Consider the following 23,575-nt stretch of genomic DNA (forward strand, 5'->3'; position numbering starts at 1 on the left):
AAAACAAACATTACAGGGGGTTAACCCTTCCCTATGCTATCCTAAACTAAAAACATTTTTTTTTGGCTGGAGCTGCATTTAAAAAATTTACCTGTTCCAACTTACATACAAATTCAACTTCAGAACAAACCTAGTACTGGCCCAAACACTCGGCACCGATACCCGATACTAGTAGCGGTATCGGTGCATCCCTAGTCTGTACAATGCCTGTAGCAACTAGCACAACTGGAACATCTACTGGGCACTTCAATGGTCAGCAAGTAGGTGGTTGCTGGCGGTGCACATTCCCGGTGGGGGGGTTGTTGGTTGCCCAGGTTACCAGAAGGGGAAGGTACTTGTGTCCCGCATGCCGCCCAACTCACTGACATCACTGGTTGCTAGGAGCTGCGCTGGAGGCCAGCCAGAGCATCACAGGTTGCTAAGAGCTCTTAGCAACCTGGTGCACTCTGGCTGGAAAGGGGTGCGGCATGTGTGGCCTAAGGCAGCCCAATTATAGGGATGACCCTGCTTATTATATTGAGTCGGTCAAGTTGAGCGATTAGACCTCCTGCCATGCAGCATTGAGATACTTGGTTGAATCCCAACCAGGAAGCTACCTCATGGAGTTTGCATGTGCTTGGGTTTCCTCTGGGTACTCTGGTTTCTTCCAACACTCAATTGACATGCTGGTAGGTTAATTGGTGCTAGTAAGTATGCGTATGCCTACACGGGAGATAGGGGCCTTAGATTGTAAGACCCTTGAGAGCAGGGACTGATGTGAATGTAAATTGTTGGCGCTATACAACTACCTTTCATTAAAAAAATTGATGCAAAATGGTTACACTTTAAAAGAAATGTATGAGGATATAGAGATGGGAGCTGCCATTGCCCATTAATTTTTAAGGGGCAGCCCCCAGGGCTAATGTTTTGATCTTGGCTTTATTTCCTGGTGAGTCACTGCTTCGAAATAAGTGTGTTGTCAGACTGGCATACTTGTTCCTGGTCAGTGATTTACTAGGCAGTAAAAATAAGAGCAAGCCGGCAGCCACCAAGCCTGCGTCTATCATGCACAAGAAGATATTGTCAGCTCCCGGTTTATTCAGGTTCACTTAAAAAATTATACTTCATTTTGGTTGTTGGTTCCCATGATTTAGAGTCTTTTGGCTTTATTCAATGCAGGAAACAGCGATGATTTGTATACCAGATTAAACTTATCTGTTTGAAGATGTCCTAAAGATGGGTTCCAATTGGTGGTTGTGGGTTCCAATTGGTGGTTGTGGGTTCCAGTTGACCTCTACACATTTTCCTTCCTCTTTGTATTGCCCCATCAGTTCATGCAGACAGATTGTATCATCATTAACGTTCTTCCAGACTTCTCTTCTCTCTCTGACTTCCTTTATGGTTTGTTTCTACAGGTTCTTTTTAAAATGTGATGGAGGGAAGGGAGACCCCGACCCGACCTAGCCGTACCACTCCCACCAGCCCCAGGGTCAACCCTGCTCTGGTGAAGCGCCCCCGTTTCCAGACACTGGCTCGCTTCTGGGAGGGTCAAGACGTTCTAGCTCGGTGGACAGACGGACTGCTGTACCTGGGCATCATCAAGAAGGTGAGGACCCTTTTGATATACAGAGCGGCAACGGGGGGGGGGCAACGACGACACTGCGCCGCACCACACAAGCGATCCGGCACCTGTATAGACGTCAAATCACTTGTATTTAAACAGAAATCGCCTGCTGGTATAACCACTTCCAGCGGATGACATACATTTACGTGAACCCGCAGGAAGTGGTTAATGCTGAACTCCAGGTAGATATAAAAGGCACAAAATATTGCAACATGTATTCAATAATACTTAATAATTAATAAATACAAGCAATGTAAGTATCTGAATTCAACTTGGTGTCAGCCTCTGGGCTTTTCCCAGCAGAGCCCAGACTGAAAGGGGGAGAAACAGTTGTCCTGCAGCAAAATGAGCATGCTTATAGGAGAAGAGAGCAGAATGATAGAGAGCTAAGCTTATCAGTCTCCTGCTTCTCTTTTCACTGTCTAGTCATAGGCTGGGGGATGGACAAGACCTTTAAGGGCCGGTGCACACCTATGCAACACCATACCGTGCGGCAATCGATTCCGGGCGGATTGCCGCACGGTAAGGAGTCATATAGATGTGCACTGATTTTTTTTTCATTGGCATCCCAGTCTCGCCGGGCGGATCGCGTGGTTTCCCTTCACGCTTCCGCCCGTCCTCCTGAACACGATTGCGGCTAAAGCAGCCGCGCATCATGTACCGCAGAAAAAAGGTACCGCGCGATCTGCCCGGCGCGACTGGGTTGCCATTGAAAAATAATGGCACCTACAGCGCGATCAGTGCACATCTATACGACTCCTTACCGCGCCGCAATCTGCCCGGAATCGTGCACGATTGCCGCGCGGTACGGTGTCGCATAGGTGTGCACCGGCCCTTAGTGTTACTTAACTGCAGCAAAGAATAATCAGGTTTCCTGCACTGCCATACAGGGCAGTGCCGTTTGTCAGAGCTGTGTAAATCCCAGGACTGGTTGGACAATAATGCAAATCATTTGGCAGATAAAACAGCTCCCTTATGTGTATTTAGCTGTTTGCCTGGAGTTCAGGGTTTAGGTTGTAGTATTAAGATGCATCAAAGTGTCTTTCATATGGATACCCGCAGTGCCTTACAAAAAACAAATAGATTCAAACCCCCCGGCGTAAAATGAAAGTTGTCAGATGATCTGGGGAATACTGTCACCACTTTGCTTGCCAACCCTTCACTCTCAGCCTCCTCACCTCCTCCTGGATGTACCTTCTCACTCACATCTCATAAACTCTTCCCGCTTACAGGTGGATAGCACACAGGAGACGTGCCTGGTCCGCTTTGAAGATAACTCCCAGTTCTCAGTGCTGTGGAAGGACATCTTTCCTCGTAAGATCTCAGATTCCGCTTTGATGACTGTAACTGACATAATTAATAATTCATGGCGGAATTCCCGCCGTCACGCATGGCAGGTTCATGAATTATCTTCTCTTCTTGTTCCGTAGCCGCCGTCCCGGGGAAGGAGCAGCTGTGCTGCGTGTGTAACTCACAGTCGTGTACCTCTGACAATAAACTCGTGCATTGTGGGAAGTGCAAGCACGGTGAGGACAAAACTAGCTCATTGCCTTCTGTCATCTCCGCTTCATGGTGTTAGCTGTTATAATACTTTGCATGTTGTCAGGCATTCCATAGGTCTCTAACCCTTTCATGACCAGAGGTTATTGAAGCCTTGATATGCCCAGACCAGTGTTAGTATACGTTGGTATAAGTGGAAACCAAAAAAACGAAAATGACATGTGAAACAGGCTCTCACTACCATTAAAGTGACATTAAACCCTCAGATTTTTTAACATAAAACAATACTGTAATGTGTGCCTTACTGTAATCCATGGTTGTTTCCCTTCTCTTTGCTGCTCTTCCTTTTAAATCTGTATCTGTTCTCATGCTGGGCAGAACTTCTGTTTTGCAGCAGACTGCCTTGTCTCTGAAATGGATACATGGTGTCTGTGTGTAGGTTTGTAACCTGAGCCAGCACTACAGGAAGAGGCCCTGAGCTGCAAAGGGAAGTTCTCCCCAAGCATGAGAAGACATGAGGATTTAAAAGGAAGAGCAGCAAAGAGAAGGGAAACAACCATGGATTACAGTAAGGCACACATTACAGTATTGGTTTATGTTAACAAATCTGAGGGTTTAATGTCACTTTAACAAAGCAGTCCCCACATAACAGTTTTATTGGCTGTTGATACTGCTAGTAGATCATTTACTATTCCTAATCCTTTAATAGGGTGACAACACTGTTCATTCTGCAGTAAAATCTTGAAGGACGGGGTAGTCTTTGATGGTCATGTACAGCAGCTTTATTTAGACCCTAAAGCTGACCTTTACCCCCTTTCTCTATAAATCACAGCAGTATGCAGCTCTACATGCTGATATTAAATCATCTTGCATTCATTAGCTAAATAAATATATTTTGCTTTTACTTACAGTTATTGTTTTTCCACTTCCTGGTCCTCTTTGTCATTAGTGATATAATGTGCCCAAGATTTGCATCCTGGGAAGGTGACATCAGCAGAGCATTGGTGGGAAATCTCATTTGTAATCTCATGAGATCTCAGGGAAAGGCATTTTCCTCCCCCTGAGATGATGTGCGTGGTCACATGTCCTAGTCACACGTGCCAGAGTTCCAGGAAGTAAAGGGAGATATATTAATCTGCCCTGTTAAAATGGCCGCTGTCAGAAGAATGGGGAGGAAAAGAAAAATAAGGTATATAAAGAATACAAAGCCGGTAATTATCTAGAGGTATGTGCTTGTAGATTGTCATCACTAAACATTTCTAAAGGTGACTTTGTTGTCATTTCAAAAATCGCCCAGGGTGCAGCAAGTATACTGCGGATACCTGCGGCCGGGATCCCATGTGTTCCTGATAAGTGGCAGCCCCTCAGTCTGTATCCACACATCCAGCGGTTATCTGCGGTTAGGGACAGATGTTTGCCCCTGGACACTATCTGCGGAACACTTGACAGCAGGCATCCACAGTATACTTGCCTCACCATGGCCAATTTAGGGTGTGTGAATGAGGCCTATGTAAGCAAGAAACAAATAAAAGTCCAACTCCAGCTGACACTTTAAACAATTAGAGCAAACTTTGCAATGTTTAATAATAATAGGTAATACATTGTGTTTTAAGGGCATAAAGGGATTTTATTTGGTACACTGTTTTACTAAATACCATGCTCAGGTTTTTGTACCGTAGGCTTACAAATGGACAAAAACAATTTATATAATTTTTAAAAGATTTTGATTTATTTTTGTAATGTAATATATGTACTGTAGACTGACTCGGTCAGTGTCACTCAGGGCTCTATTTGAGTTTCTTGCCAAATGACATTCTCTTGAGGGACTGGTTTATAGATTTTTGGGGGTTTCAAGTCATTTAAAGGAGAACTATGGGGTCAGTGCTTTTCCCCACAGTTCTCCTAAGGGTAACGGGAGGACAAAAACTAGCGTCCTCCCGTCACCCTAAGCTCAGTATATAGCGAGCTACAACTCGCGGTATACTGAGACCGCCGCCGCAATTACTGTTGAGATCCACCCAGCTGTGTGAGTGACAGCTGGCTCCGCCTATCTAGAGGCATTTCAGGATATCCCGAAGCGTTGCTGGTATTTCATGGGACATTATTAACTATACTAATCCTTGCTTTGTGTTTTGCAGCCTATCACCAGGAATGCCATGTCCCCAGCGTCCCCAGCGATACAGATAGTCCCGGCAGTTCCTGGATGTGCAGACAATGTGTCTTTGCTGTGGCTACCAAGGTATATCTATTCTCTTCTGTCACTTGTAGTCTAGCTATTCAACAACACATCAATTTCAATAACGGACTTTACAGGTACCCACCCTGGTACAAGTTATAGTTTTTACATAAGAGAACTTCTATTTTTGTATATAACTTATCATTAAAATGTTCAAATAAAAATATACATTTTGTGAATTGATAATTGTGGCTACAATGCACATATCTAATATCACCCTCAACATAGTAGTAGTATATTATAATCAGTGTCATACCATCCTTTATGAACGTGCATCAAACGCAACAGATGAACCGGATAATTTTTTTGGATAGGCTGTACTCTACGTGTTCAGAAGTATCTAAGCTGTTGATACAGACATATGGTAAGTATAACATAGATGAAAATGAAGATGAATATAATATTAGGGATGCACAGATACTTTTCAAGTACCAGTGCAGATACTTGGCATTTTCATGAGAACTACCAGGGTTGCAGAGGTTGCAGCTGTGATCTGGCTCTGGCGCTCCACCACTGTCCTAAAATCATTAGGCTGGGTTCACACCTAGGCGTATTGAAAATGCGCGTTTGTCGCGCGACGCGTGTTTTTACCGTGATTCGCGGTAAAAAAACGCGCGACAAACGCCCGTTTCCGAGGGCTACTTGGCTGTATCCCAATGAAAACGCGAGACCAAAACGCCCCAAAGAAGTACATGTACTTCTTTGGGCGTAGGCCGTTTTGTATCGCGTTCGGACGCGCGGAAATACGGCAAGGTGTGAACCAGACCCATTGAATACAATGGGATTTAGATGTTTGAGCGTTTTGTAGAGCGTTCGTCGAGCGTTGAACGCGCTACAAAACGTTCAGGTGTGAACCAGGCCTTAGTCTGTATTGTTTTAGAAAAACTGTCACATGACAATAAACAAAAATGTATCAGTACTCGTACTTGTAAGTACTCGGCAAGTACCAGTACTCGTACTCGCAAAACTGGTATCTGTGCATCCCTTTATTTATATTTATAAAAACAAAATCGTACATTAAAACCGAGAGGTACAAATCCCGGGAGCTCCGTGTGCTCCTTACGCATGACAGCTACCTCCTAATTTTTGAATCTTTCTCTAGTGTAGTCTTGGAGCTCAAAAGTATCGGTACATGTACTCGTACTTGTACCGAGTACTGTACTGGGTATCTGTACAACCCTATAATATATCTAAACAGACATGATAACATCCATATGTACATAATAATTCATAATCTTACTTGGGATAATATACACTATATTGCGAGTATTGGGACGCCGGCCTTTACACGCACATGAACTTTAATGGCATCCCAGTCTTAGTCCGTAGGGTTCAGTATTGGGTTGGCTCCGCCCTTTGCCGGTATAACAGCTTCAACTCTTCTGGGAAGGCGTCCACAAGGCTTAGCAGTGTGTCTATGGGAATGTTGGACCATTTGTGAGGTCAGGTACTGATGTTGGAGGAGAAGGCCGGGCTCGCAGTCTCAGCTCTAATTCATCCCAAAGGTGTTCTATCGGGTTGAGGTCAGGACTCTGTGCAGCCCAGTCAAGTTTTTCCACCCCAAACTCGCTCATCCATGTCTTTATGGATCTTGCTTTGTGCACTGGTTGGGAGTATGAAATTGTCCAAAATATCTTGATGCCTTAAGAGTTTCCTTCACTGCAACTAAGGGGCCAAGCCCAACCGCTGAAAATGAACCCCACACCATAATCCCCCCTCCACCAATCTTTACACAAACCCATTCCATGGAGCTCTCTACGCACTGTTGTTGTGCCGATCTGAAGGCCACACGAAGTTTGGAGGTCTGTAGCTGTTGACTCTGCAGACAGTTGGCGACTTCTGCGCACTGTGCGCTTCAGCATGCGCTGACCCCGCTCTGTCATTTTACGTGGCCTAGCACTTCGTGGCTGAGTTGCTGTTGTTCCCAGTTGCTTCCACTTTGTTATAATACCGCTAACAGGTGACCGCGGAATACTTAGTAGCAAGGAAATGTCACGGATGGACTTATTGCACAGGTGACAACCTATCACGGTACCACGCTTGTAGTCACTGAGCTCCTGAGAGCGACCCATTCTTTCACAAATGTATGTAGAAGCGTCTGCATGCCGAGGAGCCTCATCCTATACACCGGGGGCCATGGAGGTGATTGGAACACCTGAATCCAATGATTTGGAGGGGTGTCCCAATATTTTTGCCAATATAGTGTATGTACCCCCTCTGGTTTTAACAGGTACACTGGATAAGATGGCTTACTTTTGGCACATATATCAATTCACAAGTTTAAGTTTTTATTTGAACATTTTAATGATATTTTACATATAAAATAAAGAAGTTCTCTTATGTGGGTATCTGAAAAATCCATTATTGAAATATATGCGTTGTTGAATACACTGTTGCCGTGTGGTACCTCACATGATCCCCAATTGGTCATTACACTTGTATTCTATGGTCAATCTGCTGGACTAAACCTTTGCTTTTTTTTAGAGAGGTGGCGCTCTCAAGAAGGGCCCTTATGCCCGCTCAATGCTGCACATGAAACTGTCTTTGCCCTATCAGTTGAAGTCTTTAGAGTGGGACCCACTTCACTTAACCAATAAACAACAGTGTTACTGCTACTGCGGGGGGCCTGGAGAGTAAGTATGGCGTAAGTAACAAAGGGACGGGTGGTGGTGGCTAAAGGGATGGGAGGGCAGGTGGAACGGGTGGGTCCCGGAGTGGTGTAAGTATGAATGTTGAACATTTAATAGCGGGATGTGTTATGCATTGATGGTTGTTTATGTGTACACATATACACACAGATCTCTGTTTCCACAGATGGAACATGAAGATGCTTCAGTGTTGTCGCTGTCTTCAGTGGTTCCATGAGGCTTGTACACAGTGTCTGAGCAAACCGCTTTTGTACGGAGACAGGTTTGTGTTTAATGGACGGGGACATTAAAGCTACTAGGTGCTTTCATGAGGTACATGTCATAGCCTGTGGACATAGAGATGCGCCTGTTTCAGTGTTCAGAACAAGCATAAGCTCGAGGGCAGACAATCTTCCTGAGCCCCCCAGTGCAGGACGGATCTATGGATAATAAGTGGGAGGTGCCTGTAGTTGGGGAAGAAAATATGTAGGTGTTTTAAGGGGTGCTGCACTAATATGTCATAGTGGTTTGGCGCAGCCAGTAGTGGTCCATATTTCATATTCTCTATGGCTCTATGGCAGGACCCTCATCAAAGCAAGAATTCATACCTGAGCCAAGTCATAGTGCACATGCCTCAGTCCATGGTTCACGCTGGTATGGCCCACCTACCTTAGCATTCAGACTGAAGCCCCAAAATGCCATTTATAACACATGGAGATATTTTCCTATATGTCCGCAATAGTGGACATCTCTGAGTATTCTGCTTTGGGTCTAACCTTCATTTGATAAATAACGAACCAAACTCTCTCAGGCTGCATCTGGATGGCAGGAGAACCCGTCTGCAGCCACACAGGAGAGGCTACAAATAGCTTCCCCCAGAGCAGGGGTGGGCAACTCTGCCTCTTTAACTGTATTTTAACTACAAATCCCAACATGCATCTACATCTGGAAGTCATGCCTGTCATTGTCAGTCTTGCAATGCCTCATGGGACTTGTAGTTCCAAAACCGCTGGAGTTGCCCATCCCTGCCCCAGAGGCTGAGTCCTGGGACTTTGGCATCTCCGTCCATACCACTATGTTCCATACAATTATTGCACTTCATTCAGCCTTACCGAACAAACTCTGTAGTCCAGGTACACTAGTAATAGATGAATTCCTGGATAAGCTTGCCCGTGTGCTGTGTATATTTGTATTTCGAAGCAAACTCCAGCCATGGGTATTTTTAGTTTTACATTGTTGGGAAGGGTTACAACCTCTAACAGGCTTTTTTTCTTTTTTTTTTTGCTGTCCATGTCTCCAATGGGAAGATTTTCCCTCACTTCCTGTTCCAAGGACACCCAGCCAAAGCTGATCACTCCCGAAGGCCTCTTCCACACGTGTGTTAAAACCAGGCATCAGAGAAGAGTTTTTAACACCTCCCTGCCTCCTATTGGCGCTGATGTGGGATAATGCAATAGAAACTGCCCAGTGCCTTTCACACATGGGTGTTAGTGTCGTGTTGCATTAATGTGTGTCAAAAAATAGAGTGAATGTCGCATTCTGGAGGCACTGCTGCTGGCCAAATGCCCCAATTGAAGTATATTGAATCTACTTGCAGGACATTTTGCAATTGTTTTGATGTCTCCTTAAAGGAGAACTATGAGGTGAGTGAAAATCAGCCTCATAGTTCTAGCCGACCTGTGACAATGAAACTGTCACGCGTCAGCTCAATAGATCGGGAAGTGAGCGAACAAATACCGGCGTTCGCTCACTTCACGATCCTGTCCCTGCAGAGAGCCGTGCCTGCCACTCACGGCTCCCTGCAGGGAATCTCCCTTTCCCCTGTCCGATCCTCCAGCGCTGACTGGCGGAACGGACGGGGAGGGTGGTGCGGGTACAGCTGGCTCTGCCTCTAGATAGGCAGAGCCAGCTGTCACTCACGCAGCTGGGTGGATCCAGACAGTAATGTCAGGATCCGTCCCGGCTGCGGCGTCTCAGCTGTAGCATGCGGTATAGTGAGCTTTGGGTGACGGGAGGACGCTAGTTTGTGTCCTCCCGTTACCCGTAGGAGAACTATGGGGAAAAGCCCTGACCCCATAGTTCTCCTTTAATGCCTTGAAAATGCTATAGGCGCGTTAACCAGTGTTGCTGTTTCATCAAATCCTCAACATACGTGTGAAAGAACCCTTCCCGGCACAATTGCAGCACTAAACACCTGAGAGAGATTCTAACCCTTCCCCACTTTGCTCAGTACAGTAAAGAAATGGGATAAAGTTTATTTTCTATGGAAGCGATGATGAAAACTGTCAGCTGTGTGCAGATTCAGATGCTCTCCACTGTCGCCAGAATCAGGATGTTAGTGAGGTTTCCCATTTGCCATTCCCTCCTGATGTCATTTTGAGAACTCTGTTTCTGGGGAGCCATTTAAAAGAATGGGTGAAGCGATGGCGGTAGAGCAGGCACCATCGCTGTTGGCGATATGCCAGGTGAGGCAGGTAAATGCATCTTGGAGTTACATGTGCAATGGCTGCCCTTCCTTACCCAGCACCAAATGCATATGAAGGATAAGAGTGGGACACAATAGTCTTGGTGGCTTGGGATTGTTCAGTTGCAATGTGTCTGAAAAGCAAATTGTAAAATGGGACATTCTGTTTTACGTCAGGTTTTACGTTTTCGACTGCTCAGTCTGTACGCGAGGTCCAGAAAACGCCTGGAGACTTCCCCTGGCATGGTGAGTGATCTGCTACCTGCCCCTAAGATGTATTTATGATCATTTTACCTAAAGTGACACTAAACTCCGGAGTTAAACCTTAAAAATACATTCAGGTACCTTAACTATTCACAACAATGTATCTTATTTGTGTATCACTGGGCTGTAGATCCTCCAATCATCTCTGAATTGGCGCTGACACTGTCCTTCCTTCTGGAGGGGGGGCTACTTGTGTTCCCCATGGTCCCTGTGTGTGTTGTAACGTAGTCACTCCTGTGATGGACTACAATCTCATGTTTAGTTTACTAATTTGTATTAAGATTGTAGTCCATCACAGGAGTGACTACTTTACAACACACATATTCAATACGCCTAGGTGTGAACCCAGCCTAAGAACACTGAGGAGGTCATCACTGCCCCCCTCCATCAGCAAGCTCTCAGATTAGCAGCACTATGCAGTGTAGTGGAGCATGATTCGCAGGGCAGGGGATCACATGTAGCTAATATAAATGCAATTGTAGGTACTTGAACTAGCTGTATACGAAATGCAAAAGTAAATACATTTGTGTTTTTTCATTGTATTCCTAAAGTTCATTTTTAGAATAGTATTTTCACATAACAAATCCGTCAAAGGTCATCTAGTAGTATAACTTTTTTTCTTTGTGACCTGCAGGGTTGACGTCTCTCACCTTGTCCTCTATCACCTCAGTATTTGTTGTAAGAAGAAATATTTTGATTTCGAGCGGGAGATCCTTTCCTTTGTGAACGAGAACTGGGAGAGTCTGTTATTAGGAGATGTAAGTGGGTCTGTCGGTAACATATTCATCCCGTTGATTTGTCCTCTTTCCCCCTCTTTGAACAAGTGTACACTTTGCTTAAATGGTGGCGCTGTCGCTTCCATGTTTTCTGTGTGGATAATAATATCTCTTTAAAGTGGAACTCTGGGATGTGAAATCTGATGTGCGACTGTTACTCCCACTGTAACACAATGTCCTTTTCAGCTCACAGATACTCCTCGATCAGAACGGTACTCCAATCTGCTTCACGCTCTGACAGCTCAGAAAGACAGGTAAGAGCCAGACAAGATATTCCTCTGTCCTGTCATATGAATCCCTGTTTATGTGTTTCCCATATTTATATCACCATGACATAATGCTTAGTAATACAGTAAACTCCCTGTTATCCGGCATCTACGGGGATTGTAGTTTCTGGTTGCTTGAGAGTTACTATTAAAAATAGGTCTAACTAATACTATACCCCATACTATACCCCATACTATACCCCATACTATACATCATACTATACCCCATACTATACCTCATACTATACCCCATACTATACCCCATACTATACCCCATACTATACCACATACTATACCACATACTATACCCCCATACTATACCCCATACCATACCTCATACTATACCCCATACTATACCTCATACTATACCCCATACTATACCTCATACTATACCCCATACTATACCCCATACTATACCACATACTATACCACATACTATACCCCACACTATACCCCATACTATACCACATACTATACCCCATACTATACCCCATACTATACCCCATACCATACCCCATACTATACCCCATATTATACCCCATATTATACCCCATACTATACCCCATACTACACCCCATACTATACCCCATACTATACTTCACACTATACCCCATACTATACCCCATACTATACCCCATACTATACCTCACACTATACCCCATACTATACCCCATACTATACCCCATACTATACCTCACACTATACCTCATACTATACCCCAAACTATACCCCATACTATACCCCCATACTATACCTCATACTATACTATACCATACCATAACATAAACTCCGTATTGACTTCATATTAATATTGAAATGCAATCATCAAAAGCAAATTAAGACAAATAGACACACGATCATTTCCAGGATAAAACATGCCGGAGATCAGCAAAACAGTGAGTACATTTCTAGTTAGATCACACCAGACAGCTTGCACCTTCCATTCTGATATCCCCATCGCAGTCACACAAGTGCTGTAACATTGTGGAGTGAAATCCCATCAATCTGGATTGTGGAAAGCAACCATCTTAACCGGAGACCCCCCCCCATATATATAAGGAGAAGCAGCAGACTCAAGGTAGATAGCGCCTGGAATTATATCTCGGAGTCTAGTGGGTACTTTTTAAACCAAACCTCTGCTGCCACTTGGGAGACAGACTTTTATCTACATTGGCATTGGCACAGCATCTCAGCTTGCCAGGGTTATTTACAGGTCCACACCTGTCTCTTGACTTTTACTAGAGATGGGGGCTTTATGGGCAAGCTGTATGAAGCTTATTGATTACTTTTTAAGGCCAATAAATGATGGAACAAGGAGTGCAGTGTATTTATTTTCATGTCCATTGATATGTGTGTGAGTGATGTTGGATTATCTCTCTTGTTCTCAGGTTTATCTCTGGGAAGGAGATCAAGAAAAAAAAGTGTCTATTTGGGCTTCAGAGCCGTGTCCCCCCTCCCGCCCCACAGAGTACAGTGACTGAGCTGAGGCTACAGGAGACAGATGTAAGGAGGAGCCCCACTCCTTGTGTAAGGTGAGGGACCCTGACCTACCATCCGCCTAACATTCACGTCTGCTACCTCTCAGGTTTATTCAGTAAGGGGGTGCAAAGAGCAGCAATAATGTCAAAAGTGGGCTAACTCATAGCAACCTATCAGCTTTCAGTTTACGGACCAGTCGGACCAGTAAATTAAATTGAAGTGTAACTCCAGCCCAAACTTTTACATTTTGTTTTGAACAGGGGGGGTGGAAGGGTTAGAACATCTCTCAGGTTTTTAATTGCGGGATGGGGAGGAACACTCTGCAACAGGACCGCACAGCTATAAAAAGCTGACAGGGGTTTTTACTTATCCTCTTTTACAAAGAAGGTTTTTTTACAACAACAGGTTTTGTTGCTTTGTTATGTGGGCCTGTTGGTGTTTTGTTACTTTTGCCCACCCTTTAGTTGGACTGCTTATGGATGTTCCAAGTGTCTCTGAATCCTATGGGGAGGGGAATTGGATAAAACTGGAGCAGACAGAATCTGGAGCAGCTGTGCATGGCAACCAATCATCTTCTCTCTTCAGCTTGCTCAGTTAAAGTTTGAAAATGAGAGCTAGAAGCTGATTGGTTGCCATGCGCACCTTCTCCAGATCACGTCAATACCCCAATGTGTCCCTTATCGAACAAGAAAGAAAATGTGATTTTTGTATCTGTACCGTAATATCTATTTCTTGGAGTTAGTTTAATGGCTGTAATGTCGAAAGAAAGACACAGGTCCAATAAGTTCAACCTCTGCATGTGTGTGTTTTATGTGTTTGATCCAGGGGAAGGCAGTAAGGGGCACAGGCCCCACCCCTCTGTTTTTTGATCTAGTACTGTTTTTTTCCAAGCTGAGACATACTGGGAGTGGGAGGGGGTTGTGCCCATATCCTCCTGTAGGCGGCAATATAACTCAATTGTTTCCAAATCATGTCTAACTTAAAGGGTTATTAAAGCCTCAGCTTTTTTTTGCATATATCTACCGCTAGCAAGCAGTAGATATATGCAAAACGTTTATAAAAAACACGTTAACAGCGGTTTAAACTTACCTGTGTCTTCCCCGAGGGCTCCTGTCCGAAAATGTGAAACTGCTCGGGCGGCCGCAAAGCATCTTGGGGCGGGCGCATGCGCAGTTCACATTTTCGGCCGGGACGCGAGGAGAGACAACAGGTAAGTCTATGGACAGTGTGCACCCGCATGCAGACATTGTGGGACAGGAAGTACCAGCAAGCTCAGAGGAGTCAGCGCTGGATCAGAGACTCGCTGGAGAGAAGAAACACATCAGGAAAGAAGAAGATCGGATTAAAAGACATCATTTAAGGTAAGTGCTTTACTTAACGTTGGGGTGAGGGGAAAAAAAAATTGCTTTTAATGTCACTTTAATGAGCTCCAACAAAATAGCTGTGTGTATCCCTTTTAGAGATTTCCTCTCACTTCCTGTCTTGGTGACATTGTTAAAAACCAGCTTCAGGCAAAACTTCTAATTTTCTTCAAGTCCTAAATAATGTCGGGAAGATTTGGTATTCCTGCCAGGTTTTGATTGCTTCCAATGTCCCCATTTAGGTGTGGTCATCATTTGGCAGGGTGCCACCAGGACAGGAAGTGAAGGGAAATCTCCCCAACGAAATCTAAGACAGCAGTAAAAGCCTTACAGTGGTTCTAACCATTCCCCCAGTATATCCAAAACGAATGAAAAGGTTTTGGCAGGAGATACACTTTAATTGCGATGAGTTGGTATGGGAGACAGCAGATTGCTCCTTGCCTTACTGAATAAGCCTGTCTGTATATGTAACATGCTTGCCTCGCGTGTCTCCCTTCCCCTCCTCAGCGAGCGGATATAAAGATCTCTTGCAGTTCCCTTTCAGGGAGGATGGGGGTCCTGACACGCCCCCCACACAGAAAAAAGACACCAAGCATAGCTCAAAGGACACGGAAGGAGAGGCAGAAGCTGCAGAGAGCTGTTACCCAGGTAATGCTATGCGGAATTTCGATGTCCATTCTGTATTCTCTTCTATATTTTACTAGGAATGAAAATGCAGAAAATGCCCTTTCCCTGGCTGCTAAGGAGCATTGAGAGGTGTTCTGTCCATAGAGTTCAGTCAACACTAGTCTGTGGGGTTATAGGAGATTCCCATGATCCTTTGTAGCCCTGATCAAACAGTTCCTTCATGGTTCTAGGTTGTGCAACCTCCCTCTTCCAGATGTACATATTTCTGTCACAACAAGTTTCCTTTGAAGTAGAACTCCAGATAAAACCTTCTTTCTGTATAGAATAGGGAGACGGAAGGACCAGTGTCAGGTTTTTACTGCTGTCTGTGACCCTCATTAAAAGATCTACCTCACTTCCTGAGATGTTAACGACGAAGATCACCAGCACAAGATGGAGTAAATCCAAAAGTTCTTTTTAGTGCAGAACATGTATAACATAACCATGCTGTATGGTGTGCAGGGGACATCTCTGTATGCTACCTCACTTCCTGTCACAGTGACCACGCTGGAGGTGAAGGGAAATCTCCCCAATACGAACCACAGAGAGCGATAAGACCCAGATAGAGACTCTAACCCAGCCGTTCTCAACTAGGGTTCCTTGGGGATCCTTTGAGTTGTGACTGATTGACCCATATATGATGGTACCTGCATAACTCCGGCTCCAAGACGCACCTGGCAGGGCCAGCGGCATGACATGAATAATCTTTTTACCTGTCGGAAAGGATGGAGTTCTGATCACCAACGTAAGGGGCATTCTTCTCTGATCACCAACATATGGGGCATTCTTCTCTGATCACCAACATATGGGGCATTCTTCTCTGATCACCAACATATGGGGCATTCTTCTCTGATCACCAACATATGGGGCATTCTTCTCTGATCACCAACATATGGGGCATTCTTCTCTGATCACCAACATATGGGGCATTCTTCTCTGATCACCAACATATGGGGCATTCTTCTCTGATCACCAACATATGGGGCATTCTTCTCTGATCACCAACATATGGGGCATTCTTCTCTGATCACCAACATATGGGGCATTCTTCTCTGATCACCAACATATGGGGCATTCTTCTCTGATCACCAACATATGGGGCATTCTTCTCTGATCACCAACATATGGGGCATTCTTCTCTGATCACCAACATATGGGGCATTCTTCTCTGATCACCAACATATGGGGCATTCTTCTCTGATCACCAACATATGGGGCATTCTTCTCTGATCACCAACATATGGGGCATTCTTCTCTGATCACCAACATATGGGGCATTCTTCTCTGATCACCAACATATGGGGCATTCTTCTCTGATCACCAACATATGGGGCATTCTTCTCTGATCACCAACATATGGGGCATTCTTCTCTGATCACCAACATATGGGGCATTCTTCTCTGATCACCAACATATGGGGCATTCTTCTCTGATCACCAACATATGGGGCATTCTTCTCTGATCACCAACATATGGGGCATTCTTCTCTGATCACCAACATATGGGGCATTCTTCTCTGATCACCAACATATGGGGCATTCTTCTCTGATCACCAACATATGGGGCATTCTTCTCTGATCACCAACATATGGGGCATTCTTCTCTGATCACCAACATATGGGGCATTCTTCTCTGATCACCAACATATGGGGCATTCTTCTCTGATCACCAACATATGGGGCATTCTTCTCTGATCACCAACATATGGGGCATTCTTCTCTGATCACCAACATATGGGGCATTCTTCTCTGATCACCAACATATGGGGCATTCTTCTCTGATCACCAACATATGGGGCATTCTTCTCTGATCACCAACATATGGGGCATTCTTCTCTGATCACCAACATATGGGGCATTCTTCTCTGATCACCAACATATGGGGCATTCTTCTCTGATCACCAATGTAAGGGACATTCTTCTCTGATCACCAACGTAAGGGGCATTTTTCTCTGATCGCCAATGTAAGGGACATTCTTCTCTGATCACCAATGTAAGGGACATTCTTCTCTGATCACCAATGTAAGGGACATTCTTCTCTGATCACCAACGTAAGGGGCATTCTTCTCAACGTAAGGGACATTCTTCTGTGATCACCAACGTGTGGGGCATTCTTCTCCGATCACCAACGTGTGGGGCATTCTTCTCTGATCACCAACGTAAGGGGCATTCTTCTCTGATTACCAACGTATGAGGCATTCTTCTCTGATTACCAACGTGTAGGGCATTCTTCTCTGATCACCAATGTATGGTGCATTCTTCTCTGATCACCAACGTAAGGGGCATTCTTCTCTGATCACCAATGTAAGGGGCATTCTTCTCTGATCACCAATGCAAGGGACATTCTTCTCTGATCACCAATGTAAGGGACATTCTTCTCTGATCACCAATGTAAGGGACATTCTTCTCTGATCACCAATGTAAGGGACATTCTTCTCTGATCACCAATGTAAGGGACATTCTTCTCTGATCACCAATGTAAGGGACATTCTTCTCTGATCACCAATGTAAGGGACATTCTTCTCTGATCACCAATGTAAGGGACATTCTTCTCTGATCACCAATGTAAGGGACATTCTTCTCTGATCACCAATGTAAGGGACATTCTTCTCTGATCACCAATGTAAGGGACATTCTTCTCTGATCACCAATGTAAGGGACATTCTTCTCTGATCACCAATGTAAGGGACATTCTTCTCTGATCACCAATGTAAGGGACATTCTTCTCTGATCACCAATGTAAGGGACATTCTTCTCTGATCACCAATGTAAGGGACATTCTTCTCTGATCACCAATGTAAGGGACATTCTTCTCTGATCACCAATGTAAGGGACATTCTTCTCTGATCACCAATGTAAGGGACATTCTTCTCTGATCACCAATGTAAGGGACATTCTTCTCTGATCACCAATGTAAGGGACATTCTTCTCTGATCACCAATGTAAGGGACATTCTTCTCTGATCACCAATGTAAGGGACATTCTTCTCTGATCACCAATGTAAGGGACATTCTTCTCTGATCACCAATGTAAGGGACATTCTTCTCTGATCACCAATGTAAGGGACATTCTTCTCTGATCACCAATGTAAGGGACATTCTTCTCTGATCACCAATGTAAGGGACATTCTTCTCTGATCACCAATGTAAGGGACATTCTTCTCTGATCACCAATGTAAGGGACATTCTTCTCTGATCACCAATGTAAGGGACATTCTTCTCTGATCACCAATGTAAGGGACATTCTTCTCTGATCACCAATGTAAGGGACATTCTTCTCTGATCACCAATGTAAGGGACATTCTTCTCTGATCACCAATGTAAGGGACATTCTTCTCTGATCACCAATGTAAGGGACATTCTTCTCTGATCACCAATGTAAGGGACATTCTTCTCTGATCACCAACGTAAGGGGCATTCTTCTCTGATCACCAACGTAAGGGGCATTCTTACTGCTGCTGTATGGGGCATTCTCTGATCACCAACGTAAGGGGCATTCTTCTCTGATCACCAACGTAAGGGGCATTCTTCTCTGATCACCAATGTAAGGGGCATTCTTCTCTGATCACCAATGCAAGGGACATTCTTCTCTGATCACCAATTTAAGGGACATTCTTCTCTGATCACCAATGTAAGGGACATTCTTCTCTGATCACCAATGTAAGGGACATTCTTCTCACTGATCACCAATGTAAGGGACATTCTTCTCTGATCACCAACGTAAGGGGCATTCTTCTCTGATCACCAACGTAAGGGGCATTCTTCCCACTGATCCTCAATAAATTCATTTTAGCGGGGGTTCCCTGAGAGGGAAAAATGATTTCAAGGGTTCATGTGAGGGAAAAAGGCTGAGCTAACCCAGAACTAGAATAATAGGAAAGTTATGGCTTTATTGTAAGGTAGGGAGCTTCTGACTTCAGGAGAGTTTCTAAAAGAGTATTAAGTGGCACTCATATGAAATAAAAAGAGATTCTGACACCCTTGGACAAATAATATTATGATAAATTAATAAGATTCAATAGAGCAGGGCTCGAGTGTCCGTCTAAACCCCTGGTGCCCAACATGTGGCCCGCTGGCTCTCTCTGTGTGTGGCCCATTGTGTCCTGGGCTGGGTGTTCCAACTGTTGGGCACTTGTGGCCAGTTTGCCAAAGGGGTAACGACATGCCGAAATGCAGAACACCCGGCACTGGAGGAGCACCTATAGTACATCCAGGCCGGATGGGAGGGAGATTGCTGCACCGGAGCATGTGATCAGGTAGGCACTGACCAGCAATGTGCGGAGGGGAAAGGGGTTAACAGCACTGCCATTGACCAGCAATGCGGTTATTTACTGTTGCTGCCACTAACTATAGGGCTTATGTAACAAAATGCATCAGAACCCAAACTTTCAGTGCCTTATTGTCCATTTTGGATAGACTCACCTCAAAGCATTAACACATGCGAGGGCTGCTATTATTGCAGCCCTTTGGGAGTGTTGAGGGCTGAACTTGAGGCCCTCTATAATTTTCCAGTTGACCACCACTGGGGTAAACCCTACCCAGTCCCTGAAGACCACTTGGGACTGACCGCGTTAGTGATCTCATTCAACTTCATTGTCTGTCTTTGTTGCAGGAAGCGATACAAAATCCACTCAGTCCTAACCAAGAGTATGTGGGATACCGCGGCAGCACCTACAACTTCAGACGCACCGGAGCGCGCTGCCTGCAGAGGTGAGTGATGCAGATGTGGTTTTCATCAGCTCAGCTCTAATCTGCTTGGTGTTATGGGGGAAGAACTGGTGCACATGTGAAGCACAGGTACGTAGAGGCGCACATACCTTCAGTGGCCCCCCACATCTTCCTTTCAAAGTCAAATCTTAGACCACGTAGAGCTTTGGCACTCCCTTATAGCACAGAAGCCTCCACCCCTTCTGTCTGCTGGGAATTTCTATTGGTCAGTGACGATGTCCATGGACCAGTGGAAATACATGGAGGCGGGGCTTTATGGCAACCTCTGAAACTATGCAAACGTTTCAGAGCTGTGCTTATCTGAATGACTTCTATTCAGCCATGACAGGAAAGTAAAAGGTATCTGCTGTTGGGGAAGCCATCTCGGGCCCACTCAGAATATATTAGGGCCACATTTAGACAGGAGACAAATAAACCTACTAGCATGTCTTTGGAGTGTGGGAGGAAACTGGAGGTAACCCATGCTAGCTCAGGGAGAACATGCAAACTCCATGCAGATAGTGCACATCAATGCTGCAAGGCAGAAGTCCTAACCACTAAGCCACTGTGTTGGTTCTCAAGCCCTACTCCAAAGAAGCCATGGTGTGCATACACTGCACTGACGATGGCTGACAAGCCTGAAACAGCTGCATGCAGTTTGGAATAAATGGCTGTTTAATACGAAGCTGTATCATTGCTGTCAGCCAATTATTCTGGATGTAAGGTTGGTCCAAAGCCATAAAGGTAAAATGCCTTCCTTGCATGACCTCACCCACCGTCATAAAATGAAGGACACACCCCTTATTTTTTGGATTTGTGATGGAAGGGATACCTGCCGGCTAAGGAGGCCGTATTGTGCTTCACACTGGTCCAGTGGAGAGTTTTTTACACCGTTACCATTACCTGGTGACTGTACTTGGTCATTCTCTTTACTTAAGGAGAACAGAGAAGCAATAGAATGATGAGCTCATCTCTCGGTCACTCTACTCTCTCCTCCTATCAGAATGCTCCATGCACTGCATAATAATAAATTTATCTTAAGCGCACACCATTACAGTGCATTAGGCCTCATTCGCACAACGTAGAATCGGGCCGTACGGCGTGCACGGCCGTATCGGGCCGTTCCCGGGAGGGACAGGTGCTGCGCGTGATTGCGCGCAGCAGCCTGTTCTTCCCTGTGGGAGGACAAGGCCGTACGCTGTCATAAACACACCCGAACTGCACATCCGTACGAGCCCAGGTGTCCGTGCTTGGACGCAGACAGGATCCATCCTGTCTGTGTCCGAGTACAGATGCTGCACGCAATCACACGCAGCACCTGTCCTTCCCGGGTACGGCCCGATACGACCGTGCACGCCACACGGATCTGTACGGCCCGATTCTATGCTGTGTGAATGAGGTCTTAGTGTGAACCGGCTCCACAGATAACAAGCCTGTTGCTGGTTGGTGGGAATGAGCCCCTAAACTTTTATGATAGTGTGTTTTATTTTTGTCTACATCGTATCACCTTGTCAGGGCCGCGTCCACCTCATAACGATTTATTTCTTGGTTTCAGCCCTCCAATTCGGATGTTTGCCTCTTTCCACCCCTCTGCCAACACCTCCGGACCCGTAGCTGCTTCTCTGCAGTCCAGGTAAAACTATATGCAGACTACAGGATGACGGTGTGTAGTTTGTACCAACAAGGACCTTCATGGCACCATCATCAGCTGAAAATGACTTTTGAAATGTCATTGTCATGTTAAAGCTCCTCTGAGACGATAGAGATCGGGTTCACATAGACTTCAATGAAATAAGCAATTAATCAGACGGCACAGAATAATTATTATTAATAGGGATGCCCTGATACCCGTTTTTCGGTATCGAGTATGAGTACCGCTATGGTACCCGCAGATACCAATACTGGAAGTCCCATTAAAGTGACATTAAACCCTCAGATTTTTTTACATAAAACAATACTGTAATGTGCGCCTTACTGTAATCCATGGTTGTTTCCCTTCTCTTTGCTGCTCTTCCTTTTAAATCTGTATCTGTTCTCATGCTGGGCAGAACTTCTGTTTTGCAGCAGACTGCCTTGTCTCACACGGTGTCTGTGTATAGATTTGTATGGCTTGTAACCTGAGTCAGCACTACAGGAAGAGGCCCTGAGCTGCAAAAGGAAAGTTCTCCCCCAGCATGAGAAGACATGAGGATTTAAAAGGAAGAGCAGCAAAGAGAAGGGAAACTACCATGGATTACAGTAAGGCGCACATTACAGTATTGTTTTATGTTAATAAATCGGAGGGTTTAATGTCACTTTAAGTGTAATTAATCGCTGCCCAGCTTCTGGATTACCTGAGATGCTTGCTCCATTCTCCCTCATCACCAGGTGACGAGGAAGCATGGAGCCGGTTTTCTGGCCAATCAGGAAGCCGGGGGAAACTTGTCGCCTGGCTTCCCGATACAAGAAGTTCCGTTATGGGGCTAGGCATTGGGAGCATTTGGGTGCGTACGAGTACGAGTACTCGCCCAAATACTCGGTATCGGTGCATCCCTGATTATTAACATATTGGGCTGGGGTCCCTGTTTCTGCACTAGAAGCTCCTTTCCTACAGGAGCAGGGGGAGGAGGAATACCACATTCTATTCTTTGTGTCTTCTCACTATGGTCGATCTTTTTTTGTTTCAGTGAGGCGTCTCCTGCAGTCTCAGAAGGTTCCCCCCTGCTGTCTGAAGTTTTGGACTCATCAGCCCCGGTCGCCTCTCCGAGCAAACCCTCATCGCCTCCTCCTCGGCCCTCATCCTCTTCCTCTTCGGAAGGCTGCGATTGGTCAGAAACTGTAGAGCAGGGAATGCGCGTGCTGGCCAAGCGGGTCACCGCAGAAGGGACTATTCAGTACCTGGTGGAGCATGAGCAAGGCGACATCTTCTGACCTGACACGCTCTGCCCCCTGTGCGCTACCTTCGCGGGTCCCAACATGTTGGCTGACTGTATATACAGCTCTGCAAGGCTGATTCTGAACTCTCTGTACACGCGTGTACATAGCAGTGCTTGTGCTTCTCGTCCCGTCATGTGTTTTTACGGTGTCAGCTCACGGAGGCTGTGTTACATGCGTACCGCGGGACGATTTGATGAAGGAAATCCGATTTGTTTTCTTTTTCCCTCTTTTGCTTTGTTGTATCACATCCTTTAGTAGGTGAGATGGAAGGTATGGTGTCCTGTCTGGTCTAAGCTCTGGCTTAAGATGGTGTCCGTGTGTTGAACAGTTGTGCAGGTTCTTGTCTGTTAGCATCTCCGAGGAACACATTCATGTCTGTCAAGGATTATTAAAAAACAAAATGGACCCGGTCACTATCTGCTCTGCTTATTGTAGAAGGCTAAAACCTTGTATTGGCATCCATCTGATATACTGCTGACCATGATACCCTCCGCACTCCTCTCCTCCACATACTGCTCACCGTCATACCCTCCGCACTCCTCTCCTCCACATACTGCTCACCGTCATACCCTCCGCACTCCTCTCCTCCACTTACTGCTCACCGTCATACCCTCCGCACTCCTCTCCCCCACATACTGCCTGCCATCCACCGCACTCATCTGCTGTACATACTGCCTGCCATCCTCCACACTCCTCTCCTGCACATACTCCT

The 23,575-nt window shown here is 45.4% G+C and overlaps 1 protein-coding gene across 2 annotated transcripts; it reads left to right on the plus strand.

The window, feature by feature from the left end:
* The first annotated feature begins 1,359 nt into the window (after positions 1-1,359).
* On the plus strand, positions 1,360-23,271 carry PHF1 (PHD finger protein 1). Of its 2 annotated transcripts, XM_018558143.1 has the most exons (14): positions 1,361-1,585; positions 2,836-2,917; positions 3,034-3,129; positions 5,242-5,342; positions 7,824-7,972; positions 8,154-8,249; positions 10,608-10,676; positions 11,329-11,452; positions 11,657-11,724; positions 13,125-13,268; positions 15,110-15,224; positions 19,853-19,950; positions 21,503-21,580; positions 22,614-23,271. In XM_018558143.1, exons 1-14 carry the CDS (start codon positions 1,412-1,414, stop codon positions 22,855-22,857), a joined length of 1,638 nt encoding a protein of 545 aa, XP_018413645.1. In that variant the 5' UTR covers positions 1,361-1,411; the 3' UTR covers positions 22,858-23,271. The 2 variants fall into 2 exon arrangements, 1 of the variants encoding a protein (XP_018413645.1); XR_001941336.1 differs by lacking the exon at positions 22,614-23,271 and having other exon boundaries at positions 1,360-1,585; positions 15,121-15,224.
* Positions 23,272-23,575: the final 304 nt, after the last annotated feature.

The sequence above is a fragment of the Nanorana parkeri genome, unplaced genomic scaffold (genome assembly GCF_000935625.1).
Source record: "Nanorana parkeri isolate BGI_ZX_2015 unplaced genomic scaffold, ASM93562v1 scaffold321, whole genome shotgun sequence".
NCBI lineage: Eukaryota > Metazoa > Chordata > Amphibia > Anura > Dicroglossidae > Nanorana > Nanorana parkeri.

Bases quoted from the DNA above. Each gene is read 5' to 3' on its own strand.
- PHF1 (XM_018558143.1), top strand. From the start codon at position 1,412: ATGGAGGGAAGGGAGACCCCGACCCGACCTAGCCGTACCACTCCCACC. The intron at 5,343-7,823 runs GTATATCTATTC...GCTTTTTTTTAG, and splicing joins TCTTTGCTGTGGCTACCAAG to AGAGGTGGCGCTCTCAAGAA. The intron at 19,951-21,502 runs GTGAGTGATGCA...TCTTGGTTTCAG, and splicing joins GGAGCGCGCTGCCTGCAGAG to CCCTCCAATTCGGATGTTTG.